Source organism: Acromyrmex echinatior, chromosome 18, assembly GCF_024713525.1.
Source record: "Acromyrmex echinatior isolate Ae372 chromosome 18, ASM2471352v2, whole genome shotgun sequence".
NCBI classification, from domain to species: domain Eukaryota; kingdom Metazoa; phylum Arthropoda; class Insecta; order Hymenoptera; family Formicidae; genus Acromyrmex; species Acromyrmex echinatior.
The window spans coordinates 8,262,644-8,282,977 of NC_141869.1; the positions used below are offsets into that span (position 1 = coordinate 8,262,644).

Sequence of the window (20,334 nt, forward strand, 5' to 3'; positions counted from 1 at the left end):
TTGGGTCATCTAAAAAGTATCCGCGGTTTTTGTCACTAGATGGTGTTGATGGTCAACACATCTAGTGACAAAAAACCGCGGATACTTTTTAGATGACCCAATATTATGAAATCTATTAAATCAAAAAATTTCATGCGATATTTGTTCAGAGTCCCTATTCTCGAAAAATATCGCATAAGAAAAACTATAGTATGTGTTACATATACTATTGTAAGTTTTACATATACTATTGTAAGCTTTGGCTTGCAGATGAATCGCAAGTTGAAATAGGTCATCTAAAAAGTATCCGCGGTTTTTTGTCACTAGATGTGTGTTGATGGTCATATATCTAGTGACAAAGTACCGCGGATACTTTTTAGATGACCCAATAAATAAGTTTCTAGAATGAGTTGTCAATCATTTCGACATTGATTGAGGACGAATTCAGATTGAACTTTGTCTTTCAGATGAATTTAATGTGAACTTGATTTGAAGGATAAAGGTCAAGTTTATTTTAATTAAATAATCTTGTAATTATAAATGTTCAGAGGTACAATGACACACGTCTTTGTGACTCGATGGTTAACTTTCAACTACTACTTGTTCATCTGCTAAAAATAGCGCGTTGCTAGGGACACACTATGTTAGAATGAAGCGTTACAACCACGATGTGAACTTCATTTTTACATTATAGCATTTCTCTAGTTTTTCGTATGCGATACTTTTAAGAATAGGACCTCTGAAATCTTAATTTATGAGTTTATCTTTACTTTAAAAAATTAAATCTAAAGACAAATTGATAAATATGTCACAAGATGTAATTATAAACTTTGCAAAATTGCAGAAAAAATTTTCTTTTTGTTGTTATAATATTAAGAAATTATCAAAAATCATTTTAATATTACCTTATTTTAATATTATGTCAAGACGCATTGAAAAGAATTCCAAATAATATATTTATTAACAATGATCACATATTTTATCACATATATAAGGAATTTTAGGAAATCATTATTATCAAACTATAAAATGTATACAATACTTATGAAATATTTTTCATTGCGTATGCATCACGAATGCGATAATTTAAAAAATACTATTCACAGAATAAGCAATAAGCACACAAAAATAATTTTATTTCAAAATTAATAACATGTATTTGAAAATGCTAATATAATATGTAATTGAAGTATTAATTGCAATTGAAATACTAACTATTTACTAAATAAACATTTTCATATTTAACCTTTTTATTTCTTTTTATATTTTAACATAAGTTTCTAATTTTATAAATCAGCTTTTATTTTTTATATTTTTACGTAATTATTAAAAACTAAAAGAAATAATTATATTATTAAAAAAAAAGAATATTTGAATTATATAAATATTGCATTAAATGAACACCCTGTATATTATGAGATATACTAAAAATTTTTAATAATTTTAAGAATTATATTTGTAATAAATATATATTGTATTTACATAATAATGCTTTTTCAAGTTTTTGAAATATCGTATTGTGTTTTAGTCAACATAAATTATGGTATATTGATATTTAGTAATTATATACGTATATAATTATAATGTTATATTATAACTACCTGACTTTTGCGCGCGATAGCTCGTCGGATTTTAACTTAGTTGATCGCAAAAGAGGTTCGCACGGGAAGGTGCATTACAGTATTTCATATGACATAATGCAGAATCCTTTCAGATTGTTGCATATGAGATGTGAAAGATTGAAACATTTTTGAAAATTTTCCGCAACAATCGATGCTGTTTGGATATCCTGAATTTTGTGCGATAATTTGGGATGTGATTGGATAATTTTTTTATGCATATATTATATTTATGCAGCTATGCAAATTGTGTGAATATACGCTTAAAGTCTGAGACTTCGGTCAGAGAAATAATTAACAAATCACATTTGAATAATTTGATCACATGGCCATTGCGATTGGTCAATTCTTCATCCGAAGTCTTGGACCGATTTCTAGCATCGTGGACACAAGGCTTAAGATCTTAAGCGATCGTCTTATTCTGCTTGCTATCATTGACAGGTCAACTAGCATCCATACGGAATGGCAATTCGAGACTCGGATATCTTGATAAAACGAACGAATTTACGCGCACATATATGCGACTTGCCGAGGACATCCGGCAGCACTCTGCCGAAATTACGCCCAAACGCGAAGTTTTATAATCGGTGGAAACGAAATCTTCAAAAGTTGGTTCTTGTTTCCACTCGACATCCTTTAACAGGTTTAATTTTACGCAGCCAAACAGCTGTTGCTTTCGAAAAGCGAAGACATTCAAGATCATCTTATAGATGGATGATTCATCCATATAGTATGTTAAGGTAAGAAAATTTAAGAAATCAGCTTTGATTTTTTGTGGGTACAAATGTAACAAAGAAAACGTTATCGTAGATTCTACTGGGACATAATAATGACTATGACGTTTTTATATATTTTTGTAACAGTTCCACATATTATGTGCTTCTACAGGATCGGAAAAAGTAGTGGTCCTGAATATTGGAATATTGTGTATCCAATTTACGCCGTTTGTATTATTGACATATTCTTTAATTTTATTACTGGATTTGTATCTCCAGATGGGATTTTTCTTGATACTACTCTAATAGCACGGTGATTGTGCCATAATACGATCCAGACAGCACGTATGTCCAAAATCGAGATGTAAGATCAAAATCTTAAACATCTTAAAAATGTTATAAAAATATCTTATAGTATGATGTCTAAAAGATCATTAAATAATGCCTTAATGTTACGTAATGTTATCTTTATGTTACATGGTGTTGTCTGGAAGATTAAATTCGTTATTTCTCACTATTTAAATATATAAAGAGAACTGTATAATTACATATTTAAGCAGACGTTATATAAAAGGATATTTCTTCATTGACTTTATCAGCTCGATGCCATATGCATGGTTTTACCCAACACTTATTTTACCGCCTGGTCCAAATTCAAATTCTATATTACTTATAATTGAATTATTACCTATTTTAAAATTGATTCGCATATCTACAGTACGACGAAACGTTCAACAGATCAATGCAGTAACTTATAATTATATAATTATCATTTAAATATTAATATTTTGTATTTTATAAATAAATTAATTTGTATTATTTTTTAATAGAATTTTGGGATCTCTCAAGCTCAACATATAACAATATGGTTTATTATTTTAACATTATTAATTTTTCATTGGAGTAGCTGTATAAGTTACGTTTTTCCATATATCGTCATGCATATACAAGGAAAAACTTTGGAAGTACGGTGATTTCTATAAATTGGTCTGTCAAGAACATTTTTAAATTACTTTGTGTTAAAACACTGAATAAATAAAAAATAGTAATACACTATCTCCCTATTTATACGGAATAATTTCAGAATTCAGATGCAAATTATATTTCGACAAAACTTCATAATATGTCCGATTGGGAAGTTTATTTAGTGTTTATGCATATTGGCATGAGTAATTTTATAGGTTCGAATTTTATAGAATTCAAAAACTTTGGTATTTTGGACACAATAATAAGATGCATAGTTCTTCTCTTGGGAAAAGGCTACATAATTTATTTGATTGGTATTAAATCTTTCTTGTTACATTAAATTTCTAATATTTTGTAGCAATTTTTTGTTTTTATTAAAATAATGTTATCTTTTAGTCGTTTTACAAATATAGGTAAATGTTTATTTTAGGAGATTCAGTTCTGATGATCTTAACCTTGATTTATGTTGTCAAGGTCATCACCTGAGTGACCTCCAACAGGTTTTAGTTGGCGGACGTTATTCGAAAAAGTTATCAACAAAAAAAATTTAAGAAATAATTACTGCTTAGGGGCGCACAACTTCCACATAAAGCGATTTCTATCCCATCTCTCCCTCTGTTTGGGGCCGTACGACTTCTACGCGAAGCAACTCCCACCCCACTTGCCCCTCTGCTTGGGGGCACATGATTTTCACCTGAAACGACTCCCATCCAACCTCCCTCCTGCTTGGGGGCGCACGACTTTCACCCAAAGCGACTCGCACACCATCTTCTCTTCTGTCCAAAGGCACATGATTATCCATGCGAAGCGAGTTCCACTCCAACTCGCCAAATTGCTTCGTGTGGAAGTCGTGCGTTCCTAAGTAGGAGGGAAGGTGGGGTGGAAGTCGCTTCGCGTGGAAGTTGTATAGGAATGAGACGTTATTTTTTTAAACTTCTTTTGTTAATAACGTCCGCCAATTAAAACCTGTTGGAGGTCACTTAGGGTCATGACCTTATTGCAACATGTCAAGGTCAAAGTCATTGGAGTTGGGTTCTATAAAGTAAACATTTACGCAAATAGAAATAAAATAAAAAAAATTAACTCGACAATAAGAGAGTTCTTATTGTCGCAGTTACGATCCTGCAACTCTCAGAATCGTCTGTCAAATCAAAACTCAAATATCAACGAATCATACACGAAGTAAAAGAATACATTCATCAGAAGAAGCTTCCGCTATATTTACAAAACAAGCTGATTTTCTATTACAAGTATCGCTATTATGATGGTTTCTTCAAAGAGAATATTATATCTGATATTCTTTCGGGTTAGTTGAAAACAAAGAAAATGAATTGAATTATTAACTAATTCCTAAGATGTTAAAATGATAAGTTTATAAAGTATATATATTATATATTTTCTTCTCATGTTTTCCTATATTCTTTTAGCTTATTTAAATCAAGAAATTCTATTCCATAATAGTCAAAGACTGCTAGATATTACGGTTCTTCGCAATTTGCCCCGTAACGTTCTTAGTGATTTAATAAGTAATTTTTTTCTCTTGTATTAATAATAATAATATTTATTGTTACTATACTATTTGTACTACTATTGTATTACTAATTGTTACTGCCCCGGGTAACAAGCACACTTCATTTTGAAATACTAGATATGTTCAGTAATAACGTCAAGTAACCGAAAACGACAGTTACATGAAAATTATTTTAATATTTACATTTTATTAAAGACATTATTTATTATGTATCATTGACATAATATTTCGATCTTGCGCTGTAATTTTAATTTTAAATTGATATTATTATTATTATTATATTGATATCTAAAAAAAATTTTCTCAAGTCATTAATTTTTTGTTTGTTTATATTTATTGTTTTACCGAATGCATTTATAATTTGTCTCAAATTTAATAATAATTGCAAAAAGTGTTTTTCAATTGAATTTGTATACAAATTTATTATTATATAAGTTGTTAAGAATCATCTGTATAATGTCAATTTATAATCATTTTTCATTATCCGATATCAGTCAATTAAATAACATTTAAAGACATAAATATTCTTGATCATATGTTAACACAAAATTATCATTTTTATATCACATTTAATAAAGATTAATTATTACTTTTTGTTAATTAAATAACAATTAATAAAATAAGTATCTCAGATAGAATCATATACAAAATCGAGACATGAGATTCCTTAAAAACATTAAGGAATTTTTGGAGCATCATGTCATTAATACGATTTAATTATTAATTAGAATATAATATCTTATTATATTCTAATTTTGGACATGCATGTTATCTAAAACATTAACTAATGCACTGACTTCTTCTATCTAGTTGTGCTCTCTTTAAGTAAATAACAGAAAATATGAGATATAGATATGCTATTCCGCACATAAAAATAAGTCACAATTGTAGTTATATATTTGATCTTTTTGACAACATTTATTAAATTGATTTGTCATGAGCATATCTCTATTAACGTTAAGTGTTCGTGATCACAATATATCAGTCTCGTACAGTCGCAGAAGTTAATCAATACTAAATACGTACATTGCTTAGAATGGGTAACTTATTTTTTTTCCTAAGTACTTCTTTTGATCATAATTATATCGTCATTTTATTATTATGAATGTAACGCTAATAATCTTTGATTACTGTTAAATTTTTTATTTATAACTTTTATTAAATCGTTATTTAAACATTTTAAATTTAATTTATTGTTTATATTTATTTTAACGTAATGCTAAATGGTGTAACATTTGTCACAATCATGCTTTAACGTCCATACAATTGTGATCTTACTATTGTATATGTTTTCCATTTCTGATTATTATTTATTTCGAAAGCTGAAGATTTTTATTTTAATGATAAATTGATTTGTCATAGATTCATTGAAGCCAGTGATATATCTCAAGGGAGATGTAATTTACAAAGCCAGTATTGAAGGCGAAGATATGTATTTTATAGCTAGTGGAACCGTTGCACTGATCACATTTTCCGGAAAAGAAGTAACTGAAAATGTTTACATAGAAAAAAAGAAAACAAATTTAGGATACAGCGGGACTATTTCGTTACTTTCAATCTTAAGGTAATATAAAATTCACGGCAACAAACAATAACTTTTTGCAATAATGTGCTTATAACTATAACCTTATATAATCGTGATAGCTTCAAAACGCTTCAAAGTATGATCTTTAAATGCATGCTGTTAAGAAACATACACAGTCGTGAGAAATGGACGAAAAAGCCGTGCTCTATTCTATATTTTATTTAAAATTACAGTTAAGTAATAAGATATTCTTTATAGATATATCATCTTCACGATGGTGATCACTTTGGCGAAGCTGGCTTGATTTATCCGAATCAACGCAGAGAAGAATCAGTTATCGCTTTAGAAGTGTGCGAGCTGCTTCGCTTTCATCGTCGTGATTTCAAACGCTTTTTTGCCGTAAATTCGGAGTTTTATAACAACTTAGAATATATCGTGCATGAACGTTCGAAAAGAATCAAGGAGCTGGAAGAACAGAACATAAGTGAAACGACAAAGCAGTAATTTTATTCTCTTTACACAGTTGAAATTCTAATTGTAAGCTAACAATTTTTATTCATCAATCGTACAAAAAAATCGTTTTTTTTTTTTTCAAAAAGGATTTGTTTCAAACAAACATAATAAACAATTCAACATTAAACTATTATAAATTATCTAACGCCGTAAGTTGTAATAAACTTTTGAGATACTTGGCTAATTTAATGCATTAATACCTTAATTATGTCATTAACACTTAAAAATGTAAGCTCTGAATATGTTATACTTCTTATGCTCGAGAGATAAGAACGATTAATTGTTTGCTTAATTTGTGTAAACATGTTATTTTTTACCATCAGAAAATTTCTTTTATCTTAATTTGCGATTACGATGAAAGTACATTGTAATGCAACTTTTTAAGATGATAAGAATATAAGAATAAATTTATAGATGAAGAACTACAATCTTTTTCGCGAATATCAATTCGAACATCTTTGAATTTTTATATTTATAATTCATTTTATGTTAAATTCCTATATTTCTAGCAATATTTTAATAAAACGACAAAATAACTATTCAGCATTACAGTAAAAACCGATGTTGAAGATAAATATACGTTGTTAAATCAAGTGTTTTGGAATTAATTAATGAAAAGTTTTGGTGAACTTTCTATAATGCTTTATTGCACACAAATGACATGAGCGTTCTTATTGGCCTAGATTACATCACGCACTTGATATGCATATCAGGTACTATATTCGTATTAAATTTATATTAAATATTTAGTACACACGATATAAACACTGTCGAATCAGTTCAGTATAATACTCTTACTTGATACGAGCATATTGTACTGAATTGAGATGCATACCAAATGACATAAACGACGACGTAAATGCATGAAACGCATTTTTGGAAGAAGTCTATTAAGAGCTATCTTAATTGAAATCGGTATTATGCTTGACTTATGTTTCTTTCAAATGATATATTAAGATAATATTTGCATTATTTTTTTCTTTTTTATTACTTTTGATGTACACGCAACCGTGTTAAAGCATTAATGCGCTTAAAACTTAATACACGTATTAATGTTTTGACGATGTAAACTAGGCCGTTAATCATTCATATTGGTGTAAAGAAAACACATAGTTACTTATTTAAAAATCAAATAAATTAAATTAATTAACTATCAATAATCGAGCTATAATATTACAGATATCAATTAAAAACATATATTTATTATCGTGTTACATAAAAAAAATACATTTCGGAACTCACAGGTCCATTTTCAACTGAATTTAAATATATTGACAATTAATGCAACGTAATTGTGTATAATAAAAATTTTTATGATTGAATGCTATTGTCGCAAAACGATAAAACAAGGTAATTCCTGTGTTTGAAATGTCATTTTATTGTATAAGTATGTAACGTTGTATATTGCTTTTTTTTATACACAAATGTTACGTCCAGACTCCACAATTTTTTTCTTTGGTGAGGATTTTCGTCATCACCATAAAAATTTTTAATAAGTATTATCTGTGAATCATCTATTTCTGCCACAAAAAATTGCGATAGTAATGAGCCGAATAACGATCTCTGTTATAGAATAATAATTAGCTCGGGAGGATGTTGCTAAATTAAATATTCGAACAAGTATCGAATAAAAAGAGATGTCTCCCAAAGAACAAAAGAAGTAGTATAGATTAAGGATTTATAAATCGAAACAGCATCGGTTGTTTGAAATAGATGACACATACGGTTTTGAACATTCTAACTATCGATATTGAACATTCGGCAAATGGTCGATGACGAAAATGACTAATATTGTTTGAGAGTTAAGGAATTAAAAATTTAGGCCACAAGGATACCGATCCCAGTATCCAATTCGTAACCTATTACTAATCCTAATTAAATTAAATTAGATCATTAACATACGCGGTTTCATCCAGCGCCAATTCCTTCGCGAATAAAAAAGGCCCTTCGTGAACGCAAAGTCAGTTAATTTGGCCAGTTAATTGACATTCTGCCGGTCCGCGACCAGTTAGTTAAGTAATTTTAGTCAATTTTTATTGACTTTGTGTGGTCGAGATCTAGTGCGGTAGTATTCTTATATCTCTCCAAATCAGATCGAGATCTGATTCGGTATATCCACGAGACCATTTTCTATCACTGAAGCACATAAGGATATACAGTAAGGACAAGAGCTTGTTTTCAGCCGCGCATATTTGCTTGCTCTTTATAAGCGGCTGTTTTTGGTAGCAAATGGATCAAAACAAAGAACTCATAGTTTCTCTGTTACTGCAATTATGCCATGACATATGGCTGTGCTTATCTTAGCGACAAGGCCGATGAGACACTACCGTGTCTCCTGAATAGCTGATTACAGCAATTAATTTTATGAAGCAACGTGACTGTACGTGGATGTATCTGACTGATCACCGATTTAGTGGAAGATTCTGAAAAGTTAAGATTTTTTATCTCTAGTTTTTTTTTGTTGAGTATAGACGATGGTTCCTAATACTATTGATATAATATTTGGTATATATCAAAGACAAAACCCTGGAAATTCGTCTGAAAAAGATCAAAGGTGCCAACATTGCTTGTCTCTATTATATATCCTTATACTGTGATCGAGGATCAACTCAGCAAAGTTTACCAAGACAATTGACTCATTCTTTTGGCCCACTTTCAACAAGTAGTAAGTCTAAACACTTTATTTGTTTTCTTTACTTTTTCTTTTTCTTTTCTTTTTTTTTGGAAAGAAAAGAATTCCCCAAATTTAAAATTATTAATTTACGGAGTTTTACTTCTGTTTATTAAATGTGAATCTATTGAGTGAAGGAAAAAAGAAAGGAAAATAAGATTAGATATATTAGAATTATTAGGATTGTATAAATAACTGAACATTTGATTCTCTGAAGAGCACACATTTTTCCTTCTGTCTTCATGTAATTCTTCTGTTTTCATATAACTTAGTGCTTAAAAGATTTGGAAAGATTACCTGAATCGCGGTATTATGAGCATATGCATGTTTCTATTTTATTGTTATTTCCCTGAATTTGTCTAAATTAGTAAAAAATGGCGACATTATTTAACTCGTCAATTAAATTGGCCCAATTTAAGAATATAACAGTATAAGTTAATAAAAAATTCACGGAACCTTCGCAAAAGTCGTTCGATTATTTATATATCGTGTTGTTTATCAGTAACCGTCGAAGTACTCATATGGCCAGCCGCTTAGTTGCACCGCACTTGACGGCGCGAACTTCATGCTCTGTGGTTAGACAGGCTTCAAAGACTCAATACTTGAAAACTATTGACATCATACCATTTTACTTTTAACATCTTTGATTTATTTCTTAATGTGGAATATGTATATATATATAATATATATATATATATTAGGTGTTGGAATTAATTCGTAGCGTTTTACAAGTGATGGGAAGTACTTTCATTAATGTATTTTTTAATGCTCATGTGAAATAAATAACATTCTTTCATTAAAAAACGCTACGAATTAATTCCAACACCTAATATATATATATATATATATATATATATATATATATCCTCCTGCAGGTGGTGTGGATTATCTTTATATTTGAACGTTAAAAAAAAAAGAAAGCGAAGACATTGAGTGCAAAAAGTGCAAGCAACGTGAGCAAACCTATGGTAATGATATCAGCAATTTCCAAATCGCTTTCGTGGAGATCATTATCTGGAGACACAATAGTATCTCGGCGCTAAGACATGGCGTAAGACATTGCCGTGCTCCTTTACGCGAATCGGCGATAAGATATACGAATGCGTAATATACTAATATGTTGCATACGTAAATAAAATTAAAGCGCTTTAGAGAGTATTCAAAATATTCTTGCTTAAAATGATGCCTTTGACATTATATGCACGATTTATTATTATATCAGGGCATAAAAGTGTTATTTGCCATTTTGTTTTAAAATAGCCTCATATAATACTTAACTTATCAACAATTAGAGAGAGAGAAAGAGAGAGAGAGAGAGAGAGAGAGAGAGAGAGAGAGAGAGAGAGAGAGAGAGAGAGAGAGAGAGCAGAGTAGCTCTGACAGATTAAGAATTACAATTATGTGCATAATCTTCTTTTCTTTCTTTTTTTTCTTCTCCATCTCTTTTTCTCTCTCAAAATGTATAAGAAATTCGATAAATGTAATAATTAAATTACCTATTAATTGAATTATTACATCTGCATTGTTCTGTTGCAGCGGCATTGGAATATACTCGCGATGTAATATGCGGTAAAGACCCGAGAAGATTTGCGCCGCGTAGATTGCCAGCGAAGCCGCTTCTTCCCAAGAAACTGTGAGTGCACTTATAAAGACGAGTTTGTAGAATCAGCACATCATCAAGATCTTGTTCGCTGTAACGTAAGCATATTACACATATCTTAATTTGTTGTGAAATTAGTTCTTGATATGCTTTTTCTGTATCTAATTTGTCCTAAAATATGATACAAATGATACTATTCTGTATTTTAATGGGTTAGTTTTTTCTTACACAATTTCACAATAGGATTATGTTTTAAAAATTCAACATATGTGCATACCTTGCAGCAGCTAAAAACTTTTGGAAGAGTTTATTAGGAACGGTATGAGACCGATCTACGGTGTCTTCGTATAGATCTGTTTCTCTGTTATACAGATGCAAAAAATCAGAAAGTTGTTTTGCGGTGATGGCAGCTCGGTCTTTATCGCTTAACTTACTGCACGGTAACTATGGAAAACATTATTAATTCAAACAAATAATTCAACTATGCGATTTATTTCTGATATAAAATTGTCGTATTCTGGACGTAGTGCAATACTTCGACAATAATAGATACTCAATTTATATACTTTAATTTTGAATTTAACTTAAAATTTGAAGAGTCCAGTGGAATTAATATAAAAAAATTTGCCCTAAAATAATTTAACGAAATAAATCTAAAAGCAATTTGAGGGTAAATACGCTATGTAGAAATAAGATATTCATTTTTCTAAACCCGTTAGAATGTTACAATGATGAGTTTAAAAAATTAAAATTTACATCTCTCAATCAGTTAGACATAACGCAATAATAATGAAACAAAAATAAAAAAGAAGTTTCAAGTGAATATCATATAAACTTATTTCCCAAAAAGGGTAAAAAAAGCGCTAAGAATACATCATGCTTTTCGAAAACGAATTACTGTACCAAATTATAAAATCCAAGTGATACCATCTTTATGGTACCAAATTAAAAAGTAAAACTCAAGTGATACTATTTTTATTACACTGTGACCGATTTAAACTTAAAAAATTTTTCAAAGATCAACTGGGTGGATTTTACGATTGCGGATCCCACCGCTGTCACCAAATATGTTGTGCCAAGGAGTCGGGCATAACAGATTCGGGATCCGCGGGGACGTCGGGATCGGAGCTAATTAACTTTACACACACTTTTTTTCAAAACCTTAAAATATTTTATTAATAAATTAACTTTATAATTTCATTTTTGTTTTCAATTATTTGATTATTCCCCTTAACGCCTTACAGACTTTAGATAGACAACGAACTTAATATCCTTGTGAGAATCCGGACTGCGAGCGAGCGAGTCGCGAATCGATTATATGCTCCAGTCCGATTATATTCTCTCTTGGTTTTCGCATGTTCTTGCTAATGAGATGCCTCTCGTCAACTTTCTCAGTATTCTTCCGAGGTTCAGAAACATCACGCGGAAATATCTTTTAATTAAAACATCATTAAACGTAATGTTTTAATTAAACTTTCATTTATTTACAATATTTTATTATTATAATGCCGCGACGCTCATGACAAATATCTCTATCTTTATATTATGCGCTATATCTGATTATAGGATATAACTAATTTTATTTTGTAAACATCCTTAAGACCTATCAGGAAGCTTTAGAAAGTTGAGGAATTAGATAGTATATTTAACTACTAAACTACATTGGTTATTGAGAGAGACAGAGAGAGAGAGAGAGAGAGAGGGGGGGGGGGACTATTTCGTTAAATTATCTTTGAGAATAATTTTACCGTACTTTTTCCACTTAACCTTTGCCACTGTTAAAATGTCTTAACGTTTTTTAAATAAATTACTTTATTATATAATAAGATATAGGATACGATCCATTTGACGCTACAAATGCTTCGTAGCATTAAGTGGACCATAATCATAATGTTATTACTAATGTGTACCGTAAATAAAAATGGTGTTCTCAAACTGCAAGACGAATGTTGGAGAAACTTCATAACAAGATCACAACATCCTGGATCTACATTAGGCTGTGATATTTTCCGTAATATATAACCTAGATATAAACCGAAGGCTCTCCTTGCTTCACCAGAACTGAAATATTGTTCGTATAATTTTTTTTATGCAGAGAGATGGGAAAGAAAAATAAAACAGATGAATTAATCGAACAATATTCAAACAATTGAATACTTGACTAATTGATATTCATTACACGAATAAGAATGTTAATAAAAGTTGACATATGCTGTTAGTATTTCTTATTTTATTTCAAATATAAAAGTCAATCAAAATATCATAAACATTTTCATCCTTTGTTTTGACTCCTCCTCAGTGTAGTTTTAAAATCTATAATCATTGTAAACGTTTGTAACAGATGTATAAGCTATTAGTTAAAAGTCGATTATTACGTTTCATTAAAGATGCAAGTTTATTTATAAAACATAATTTAACGAAGTAATATAATCTAATAAGTGACTTTTAATTACTTACACGTCTATTTATGCGTTTACAATGATTATAGATTTTAAGACATACTAATTGCACTGAGGATGATCCAAACAGAGGATCGAAATGTTTGCGATATTTTTATTGACTTTTATATTTGAAATAAGAAATATACACTAACAACATGTGTCGGCTCTTATTGGTATTCTTATTCGTATAATGATTTAATTTGTCAAAGCTTGTAACTTATATTTAATTGATATATTTCTTATTATATTATTTTTTTTACTTATATACTTATACTACTTATATTGTTTTATTGAGGAATTTTAATAACAAACCTCAGCTTATTGCCTTCTTGCATTAATTGCAATACTTGACTTTTATATTTATGTACATCTATAGTTACATTCTCTTTGTTGTTCATTCTGTCCAAGCTTTGTTTGTGACCTTTCACCAATGCTCTTTCGTATCTTTCGTACCTATAAGGAAATGATTAATTACTAATTTTTACAGGATCATAGTTATACAAATGAAGCTATAACAATGCATTGTAATCTATTTTCGCAGCATCCAGAGTTGTAAATTTTTAAGTAATATCTTCTGAGATACGATTTAAATGTGACCAATTACTGTCAAGGCACTAGTTTCTGGTCGGTTAAGGAGTATTCCCACGTTGCTCAATATTTAAACGTAATACAAACATTTTTGTTTTTAAACGATAAAGCAACATTCAAAATTTAAGTTGCAATGAGAAAAATAATGTAATAACCATAATTAAGTTGATAATGAGATAATATCGCTGTGAATTATGTGGAACTAATTTTTTATCAGCATTTTACTCTCAGATTCAATTTCTGATCTATAGTCCTGACAAGCATTATAGATTCTGATCATAGATATTTTGTAACATAAAAAGACTAAGAACTCAATAACATTCAATTTCTTTAATATTATTTATATTTTTCAATATACTATTAATAAATTTATGAAATAAATAAAATATGTGGATACTATATTAATTTATTAATATAATTTCCATACTTTTAATATAATAGATTACTATATTTTTACGATCGATTGCTGTTAATATATCATTTCTATATTAGTAATATAATAGAAATGTAAAAAAAATAATATTTTTCTTATGAAAATTTTTCTTATGTTTGTGTCCTATGTTTTAATTTTATTTACTAGAAGCTTTTTTATTTTCTTCTTTTCTTTCTTTTCTTTTACTTTTATTTTTCTAATCTTAATTTTATTCTCAGTCTTTTCTCCTCTATTTTTTTTTCCTTTTTTTAATTAGATCTTGGTGATATTCTCTCCATTCGTCTGATATAGCGACAGGAATTTAATTTTTTTTTCTTGCTTTTGCTTGGGCCAAAACAGCCAGACATCTCTTAAATGGAAATGGTACCTTCGGGTTATATGCTGAAAAATTTATATACAATATAAATAATCATGTTTTATTATGATTATAGAATAATTATCTCAAAAACAAATAAACACACTTTTTTTAAGAGATTAAGATCGGGTAGCCCTTTCATCCAGATATACAATTGAAACAAGATTTTTGCCTTGAATTTTTTCTTCTACATTCAAACACTCTGCAGTCTTCACATTAGTTTTATACTTAAATTTTCATCGCCAATAACTGATGAATTTACAGTTGAATATAGATTCTCAATAGAAACAATTCTAACTTCCACTCGAACAAACTTATGTGGCTAACTGATAAAACTCTGAAATAGGATTCCGTTCGACTGTTCCATTTTCATGGATAATCCAAATAGTGTGTTTATTCATATATATGTATATTCATATATATATACATATACATATTCATATACATACATATATTCATATCATACATATACACATTCATATATATATATATATATATATATATATATATATAAACTACTTAAGGATACATGATGTTCCGATATATATATATATATATATATATATATATATATATATAAACTACTTAAGGATACATGATGTTCCGATATATATATATATATATCGGAACATCATGTTTCCTTAAGTAGTTAAAAGGGGGATTTCCTATTTTGTAGGGTTAAAAAAAGTCGATTTCTTTTTCACACATCAATAGTACAACTCTTCGAAAATATGTTCCTAAAATTTTAGAGCGAAATTTGAAGACCTTCGGTCTAATATTTTTTCATGCTCCACAACATATCCAAAGCTTATTAAAATCGAGTCAGTTCCAACCGATTCTCTTGTTAATAGCACGAGAGAGGCCCGAGTACGTAGAATGGAATATATTGCTCAAAATGTATTTCCATGAGGAAGTTGAAGGATTATTGTATGCTTCTGGAATAGCAGATTCTTGTTTTAAATCTGATTTCTAATTTCTGTTTTTTTTCTTCAAAACACTCTATTAGTGAACTATTCTCTGAACAAAATATATACAATTACCTTCATTTCGTTAAACACGTGCAAATAACAAGTTGATTGAACAAAAGATCTTGCTTACGCCCGACTATAATAGATGATAGTAACATGCGTCTCTTTCCAAACGTTTATTTTATCGAATTTTTCGTCATAAAAATGTGCTCAATTGGAATTTCCATATTTACACTTGAGGGGGGAAACTTCCAAAATGCATTTTGTCCAAAATTTGATTTTTTTTTAGTTAGAGATGGCATAATGTTCAATTTTAAAAGATTCATATTTTCTATTAAGAGAAGCTATTCTGAAAGCATTTTTTCACCATCAATTTGTGTTAAAAAAAGTCTAGACATTCAAAGTGCAGTATATCCTTTAACTAGAGACAAATAAAATACATTCGTTTAACATTATTAGAAATAGTTTAGTAATTTTAATATTTTACATCTTAATCTCTGATTGGCAAATTGTTATTTTCTGTAAGGCGTGATTTCTTTATGAGTTTCTTTTTTGCGGAAAATTATATAAATTTTAGGCAAAACGCATTTTGAAAATTTGCTTCTCACTTATTGTTAGTTAGAGTAATTCTCTATTCAATTTTACAAATATTTTTTGCAATGAATATTTATGACGTGAATGCAATAAAATAATTTATTCACCAACTGATAAAAAATTAGAGACTTACCAGAAACTAGTGCTTTGACGATACGTTTTGACAGTCATCTGTAAATGTAGGTGAGCGCAATTATAATCATTAATACTACTGCATGTACAATTCGTGGACTGGAGGGTGTTTAAACGTAGTCTGTAATTGGCCATACTTAAATAACACCACATGCACGCACGCACGCACGCACGCGCGCACGCACGCACACACACACACACACACCACACTTGATATCTTAAAATCATTCAATCACACTTGATATCTTATTGATTAAAATAAAAAATTACAAATAATTTTTTTACTTAACCCTCTGAGAACTTTCTTGCTAGAGTATTTTGAGTCGCGAATTTTGAGACATTATGTACTTTTATTTTTTATATAACTTTAATATATTACGATTTTAATACATTTATAGACGCTAACGTAAACTTACGTCTTTTTAAAATCTATAGCAAATTGCCGCTGGCAAGGGAAAAGACATTAAAAATATTGAGAAAAGTCATATTTTGCAATCTCTTTACACAAAACAATTTTGTAAATATTGTAAGGTTAATTTAAATATCGCACAGAATGATATAATGTACGCGCCCATCGCGCGGAGTAATCAGAGAATAGAAAGTTACTTTTTAAAAGTAACAAGTTATAGTTATCGAACAGAAAAAGTAATACGTTACTGTTACTAGTTACCGAATTTTAAAAGTAACTCGTTTAAAAGTAACAGTTATCGTTGCTTGAGAAAGTAACTTCTTGTTATTTTTTTAAAATCGACGACCAATCACAGCGGACGGGTGCCTAAGGGCTTTCTATGTCTCAAGTGCTATGGCTTTGTTCAATCGAACCGTGTTTAATCGTGCGCAAACTAACAATAAAAATAACTGTAAAATTTACCATTACCAAAAAAATGTGACTACGTTACAATTATTAAAACAAAGCAACGTGGTTATTAGTAAAGTTAACAAAAAAGTAACTTGTAACTGTAACGTGTTACAAGTAACGAGTTACTTCCATCCCCTGAATATGATGTACGCGCCTATCGCGCAGAGGAGAATTAAAATGAAGATGGTCGTCGGAGAGAAAACACGCATAAGAGTCGCTTACTTCTTTCTCCTTCTTTTGCGAATTTGCGATCGAGGTCAGACGTTCACTTACAATCTCAAAATTAGTAAGATACAATGCTAATTGAGGCACCAAATTTAAGATTAGTGTGACTAAAAACGGACGAGAGCTCATAGACGGCCCCATGAAATCAGACTGAGTCAGGTACGAACATATTAGAAAACGCTGTGTGCGATTTATATGCAAATAAACACTGCGCGCGATCCGGCGTTGCATAAATCGATGACACATGTGTGAACAATAATATCATGAAATCGAATAGATACGAAGCAGCCGTGTACATTTCTAGCATACTGGTAAGAGCTATGGCTGAGAACGAGATGTAACGGGTTTGAATACAAGAATTGTCGTAACACTTAGACTTAAGTTATAGACGCAAGAAACGCCCAGGCTTTCATGTATGACGTATAACTTATTGCCGTGTCTCTAAATGTTCTACAATAGAGTTGTAAGCGGTAAATCGTAATAGAAATTAACCAATCATCTATTGTAGACAGGCCTAAGTAAGTATTACAATTCTTGTACTCAGACCCATAGTCGTGATGTGGAGTAAGACAGAGAAAAACGTAAGACGTAGAAGTCGCAATCGTGAATGGTTGGAAAAGTGCTTAGATCTCTCTGAGATCGAAGCACATTTTCGACCAGTCACGACTGCGACTTCTACGTTTATCTCTGTTTCTGCCCCGTTTATCTCGTTTTTTGCCCTAAAGTTAAGATAAAGTTCGTGTTGCGCAAAAAAAAAATGCAAGGAATAATGACGTAACACCCCGCCGAAACGCTGGAAGAGGAAATGTTCCGGTAGAAGTGTTGTAAGAAAAATTACGTGAACGGGATGAAGGTAGAATGTGATTAAACAAGTTTAATCCTTCCGATATGTGGAAAAACCGCCACCGAAAGAGAGAAGGTGCCGCATATATTGAAGAACAGTAGGAAAGAACAGTAGGTTTACTCAGTCAAAAATAATGGCCTCGCGCATGACCGAATCGCATGGCCAATAATATGTGTGGCGCATCAATCAGTTTCCTCTATTCAAGTACTCTAAGGGCGGTATTCATAGTCCGTTTTAAGTAAGACTGTCTTAAGATGTTAATACAATTCTCTGATTGGCTCATGACATCTCAAGACTGTACTTAAGACGGTTTTAAATATAAGATCCGACTATGAATACCGGCCTAGGTACAGTCTAGGGAAGCTAAGCAACTTCGTTCTTATAGGTGCTCACACAACAGTTGACAACATAGCAGTCATTTAACAATCAGATCAAAGGTGCCGACACAAAGTGAGCCTATTATTCCTACCTACTGTAATGGAACCAAGCGCCATTGGCTGATATCGAGCAGCTATTAAGAAGAGAGTTGAAATTCTTAAAAAGAGAGAAAAACTTGATGGAACGAGAACTAATACGATGCGAGACCGAGTTACTTAGGCAAATACCGCAACCTTCTACACCGTTTGAAAGTTCATAAGCAAAGTTTAGTATAAGATCAATAGGAGATTTGATTGACAATTTCGATGAATCTGAAAGAACGTTCGAGAAATGGGGACAACAGATTCAACTTCTAATAAGCGTATAAGTTAGATAAGAATTCAGCCAAGATTTCTATTTCCAGAAAACTTAAGAAAAAATATTACTCTGGTTCAAAACCAAAATATACAAATATAGATCGGTTATAGATCAGCTGAAATGAAAACTATGTTTAATCACTGACCGAGCAAATCTGCCCGGCGGAAAGAATTCGAAAAACGAAAGTGAGGTAATTGCATATTAGGGACGATCTCATAGATTTCAATATATATTATATATACATATGTTGTCAAGGACCCCGAATAACCTCCAACAGATTTTAGATGTTATTTGTTAAAAAATTATAATAACAATAAAAATAAATTTAATTAAATAAATTTAAGAAATAACGTCCTTTTCTATAGCATAAAATAAAAATTCTGTTTCAAAATAAATTTTTTTTGCTTCAGAAACAAAAATTTTCTTTAAAAACGTTATCTTTTTATATAATTTTTGTTTTCAGGCTATTCTACAATGTGCTTTTTGTTTTCTATTTCTTGTCTGCTGTTTGTCTTTTGTCTTATTGACCAAAAAGACAAACAGCAAGAAATAGGAAACAAAGAGCACATTGTAGAATTAGCTTAAAAGTAAAAAATATTTGATTTTGTTGACGACTTTACGCGAAACAAGATTCGGTAATCATATAGAATATGACCTTTTATGAATTTCAATATTTTTTGGCTACAATGTTGATAACAATTTTTATGATTCAGATAATGATAATAAACCGGGAAAGTCTCGCCGCTAAGACAAGCGAAGTGTCATAGCGCGAGACACTACCATGCTCCTTTACGCAAGCTGAGTGTTATGCCGAATCGAGATTATCGGATCTCAATAACGGCTGACCCGATCGAGTTTTCAGTACACTTAATCAATAGCTTGTGTACTCCGATTGTATTATACATTTTTCTCTACGTACCCTATAAGTGGGGATATTGCGACGCAAAGTTCTGTAACTTTTCAGATTCAGGTATGTCGTTATTGTCATCATCATTATTATTGTCGATCAGCTCAGAATGTACGGTTGCAGCATCTGACGC

At 30.4% G+C, this 20,334-nt stretch overlaps 2 protein-coding genes and 1 non-coding gene across 14 annotated transcripts in view; 2 read left to right on the plus strand and 1 right to left on the minus strand.

The window, feature by feature from the left end:
- TTLL5 (Tubulin tyrosine ligase-like 5) overlaps positions 1–20,334 on the minus strand; it is a 53,538-nt gene that overhangs the window by 12,344 nt on the left and 20,860 nt on the right. For 3 of the 7 annotated variants that reach the window (XM_087415700.1, XM_087415697.1, XM_087415701.1), the window contains 5 exons: positions 13,874–14,014; positions 13,031–13,181; positions 11,398–11,564; positions 11,017–11,211; positions 7,469–9,272 (listed from right to left, as the gene is read on the minus strand). In XM_087415700.1, the coding sequence (XP_087271826.1) occupies positions 9,260–9,272; positions 11,017–11,211; positions 11,398–11,564; positions 13,031–13,181; positions 13,874–14,014 (667 nt within the window). In that variant the 3' untranslated portion in view covers positions 7,469–9,259. Of the gene's footprint in view, positions 1–7,468; positions 9,273–10,675; positions 11,212–11,397; positions 11,565–13,030; positions 13,182–13,873; positions 14,015–20,334 lie in introns of those variants that run through there. The other 4 variants (XR_015548157.1, XR_015548158.1, XR_015548156.1 and 1 more) reach the window with 2 other exon arrangements.
- LOC105153251 (potassium/sodium hyperpolarization-activated cyclic nucleotide-gated channel 1) lies at positions 45–7,033 on the plus strand. 6 transcript variants are annotated; one of them, XM_087415706.1, is made up of 9 exons: positions 45–2,338; positions 2,409–2,627; positions 2,875–3,061; positions 3,145–3,279; positions 3,399–3,594; positions 4,395–4,586; positions 4,708–4,806; positions 6,174–6,375; positions 6,595–6,786. In XM_087415706.1, the coding sequence occupies exons 1-9, from the start codon at positions 2,061–2,063 to the stop codon at positions 6,638–6,640; spliced, it is 1,554 nt and encodes a 517-aa protein (XP_087271832.1). In that variant the 5' UTR covers positions 45–2,060; the 3' UTR covers positions 6,641–6,786. The 6 variants fall into 6 exon arrangements, with proteins under 6 accessions (XP_087271832.1, XP_087271828.1, XP_087271831.1 ...); XM_087415702.1 differs by having other exon boundaries at positions 62–2,338; positions 6,174–6,295; positions 6,595–7,033; XM_087415703.1 differs by having other exon boundaries at positions 63–2,338; positions 2,487–2,627; positions 6,174–6,295; positions 6,595–7,033.
- Positions 9,370–11,135, plus strand: LOC105153250 (uncharacterized). Its single transcript, XR_015548159.1, has 3 exons — positions 9,370–9,514; positions 10,396–10,624; positions 11,057–11,135. It is a non-coding gene; the product is annotated as an uncharacterized LOC105153250 (transcript).

Coding starts and splice junctions, on each gene's coding strand:
- LOC105153251 (XM_087415702.1), top strand. CDS start 2,061: ATGGCAATTCGAGACTCGGATATCTTGATAAAACGAACGAATTTACGC. Junction 2,628..2,874: donor GATACTACTCTAATAGCACG/GTGATTGTGCCA, acceptor ATATTTAAGCAG/ACGTTATATAAAAGGATATT. Junction 3,280..3,398: donor TACAAGGAAAAACTTTGGAA/GTACGGTGATTT, acceptor GAATAATTTCAG/AATTCAGATGCAAATTATAT.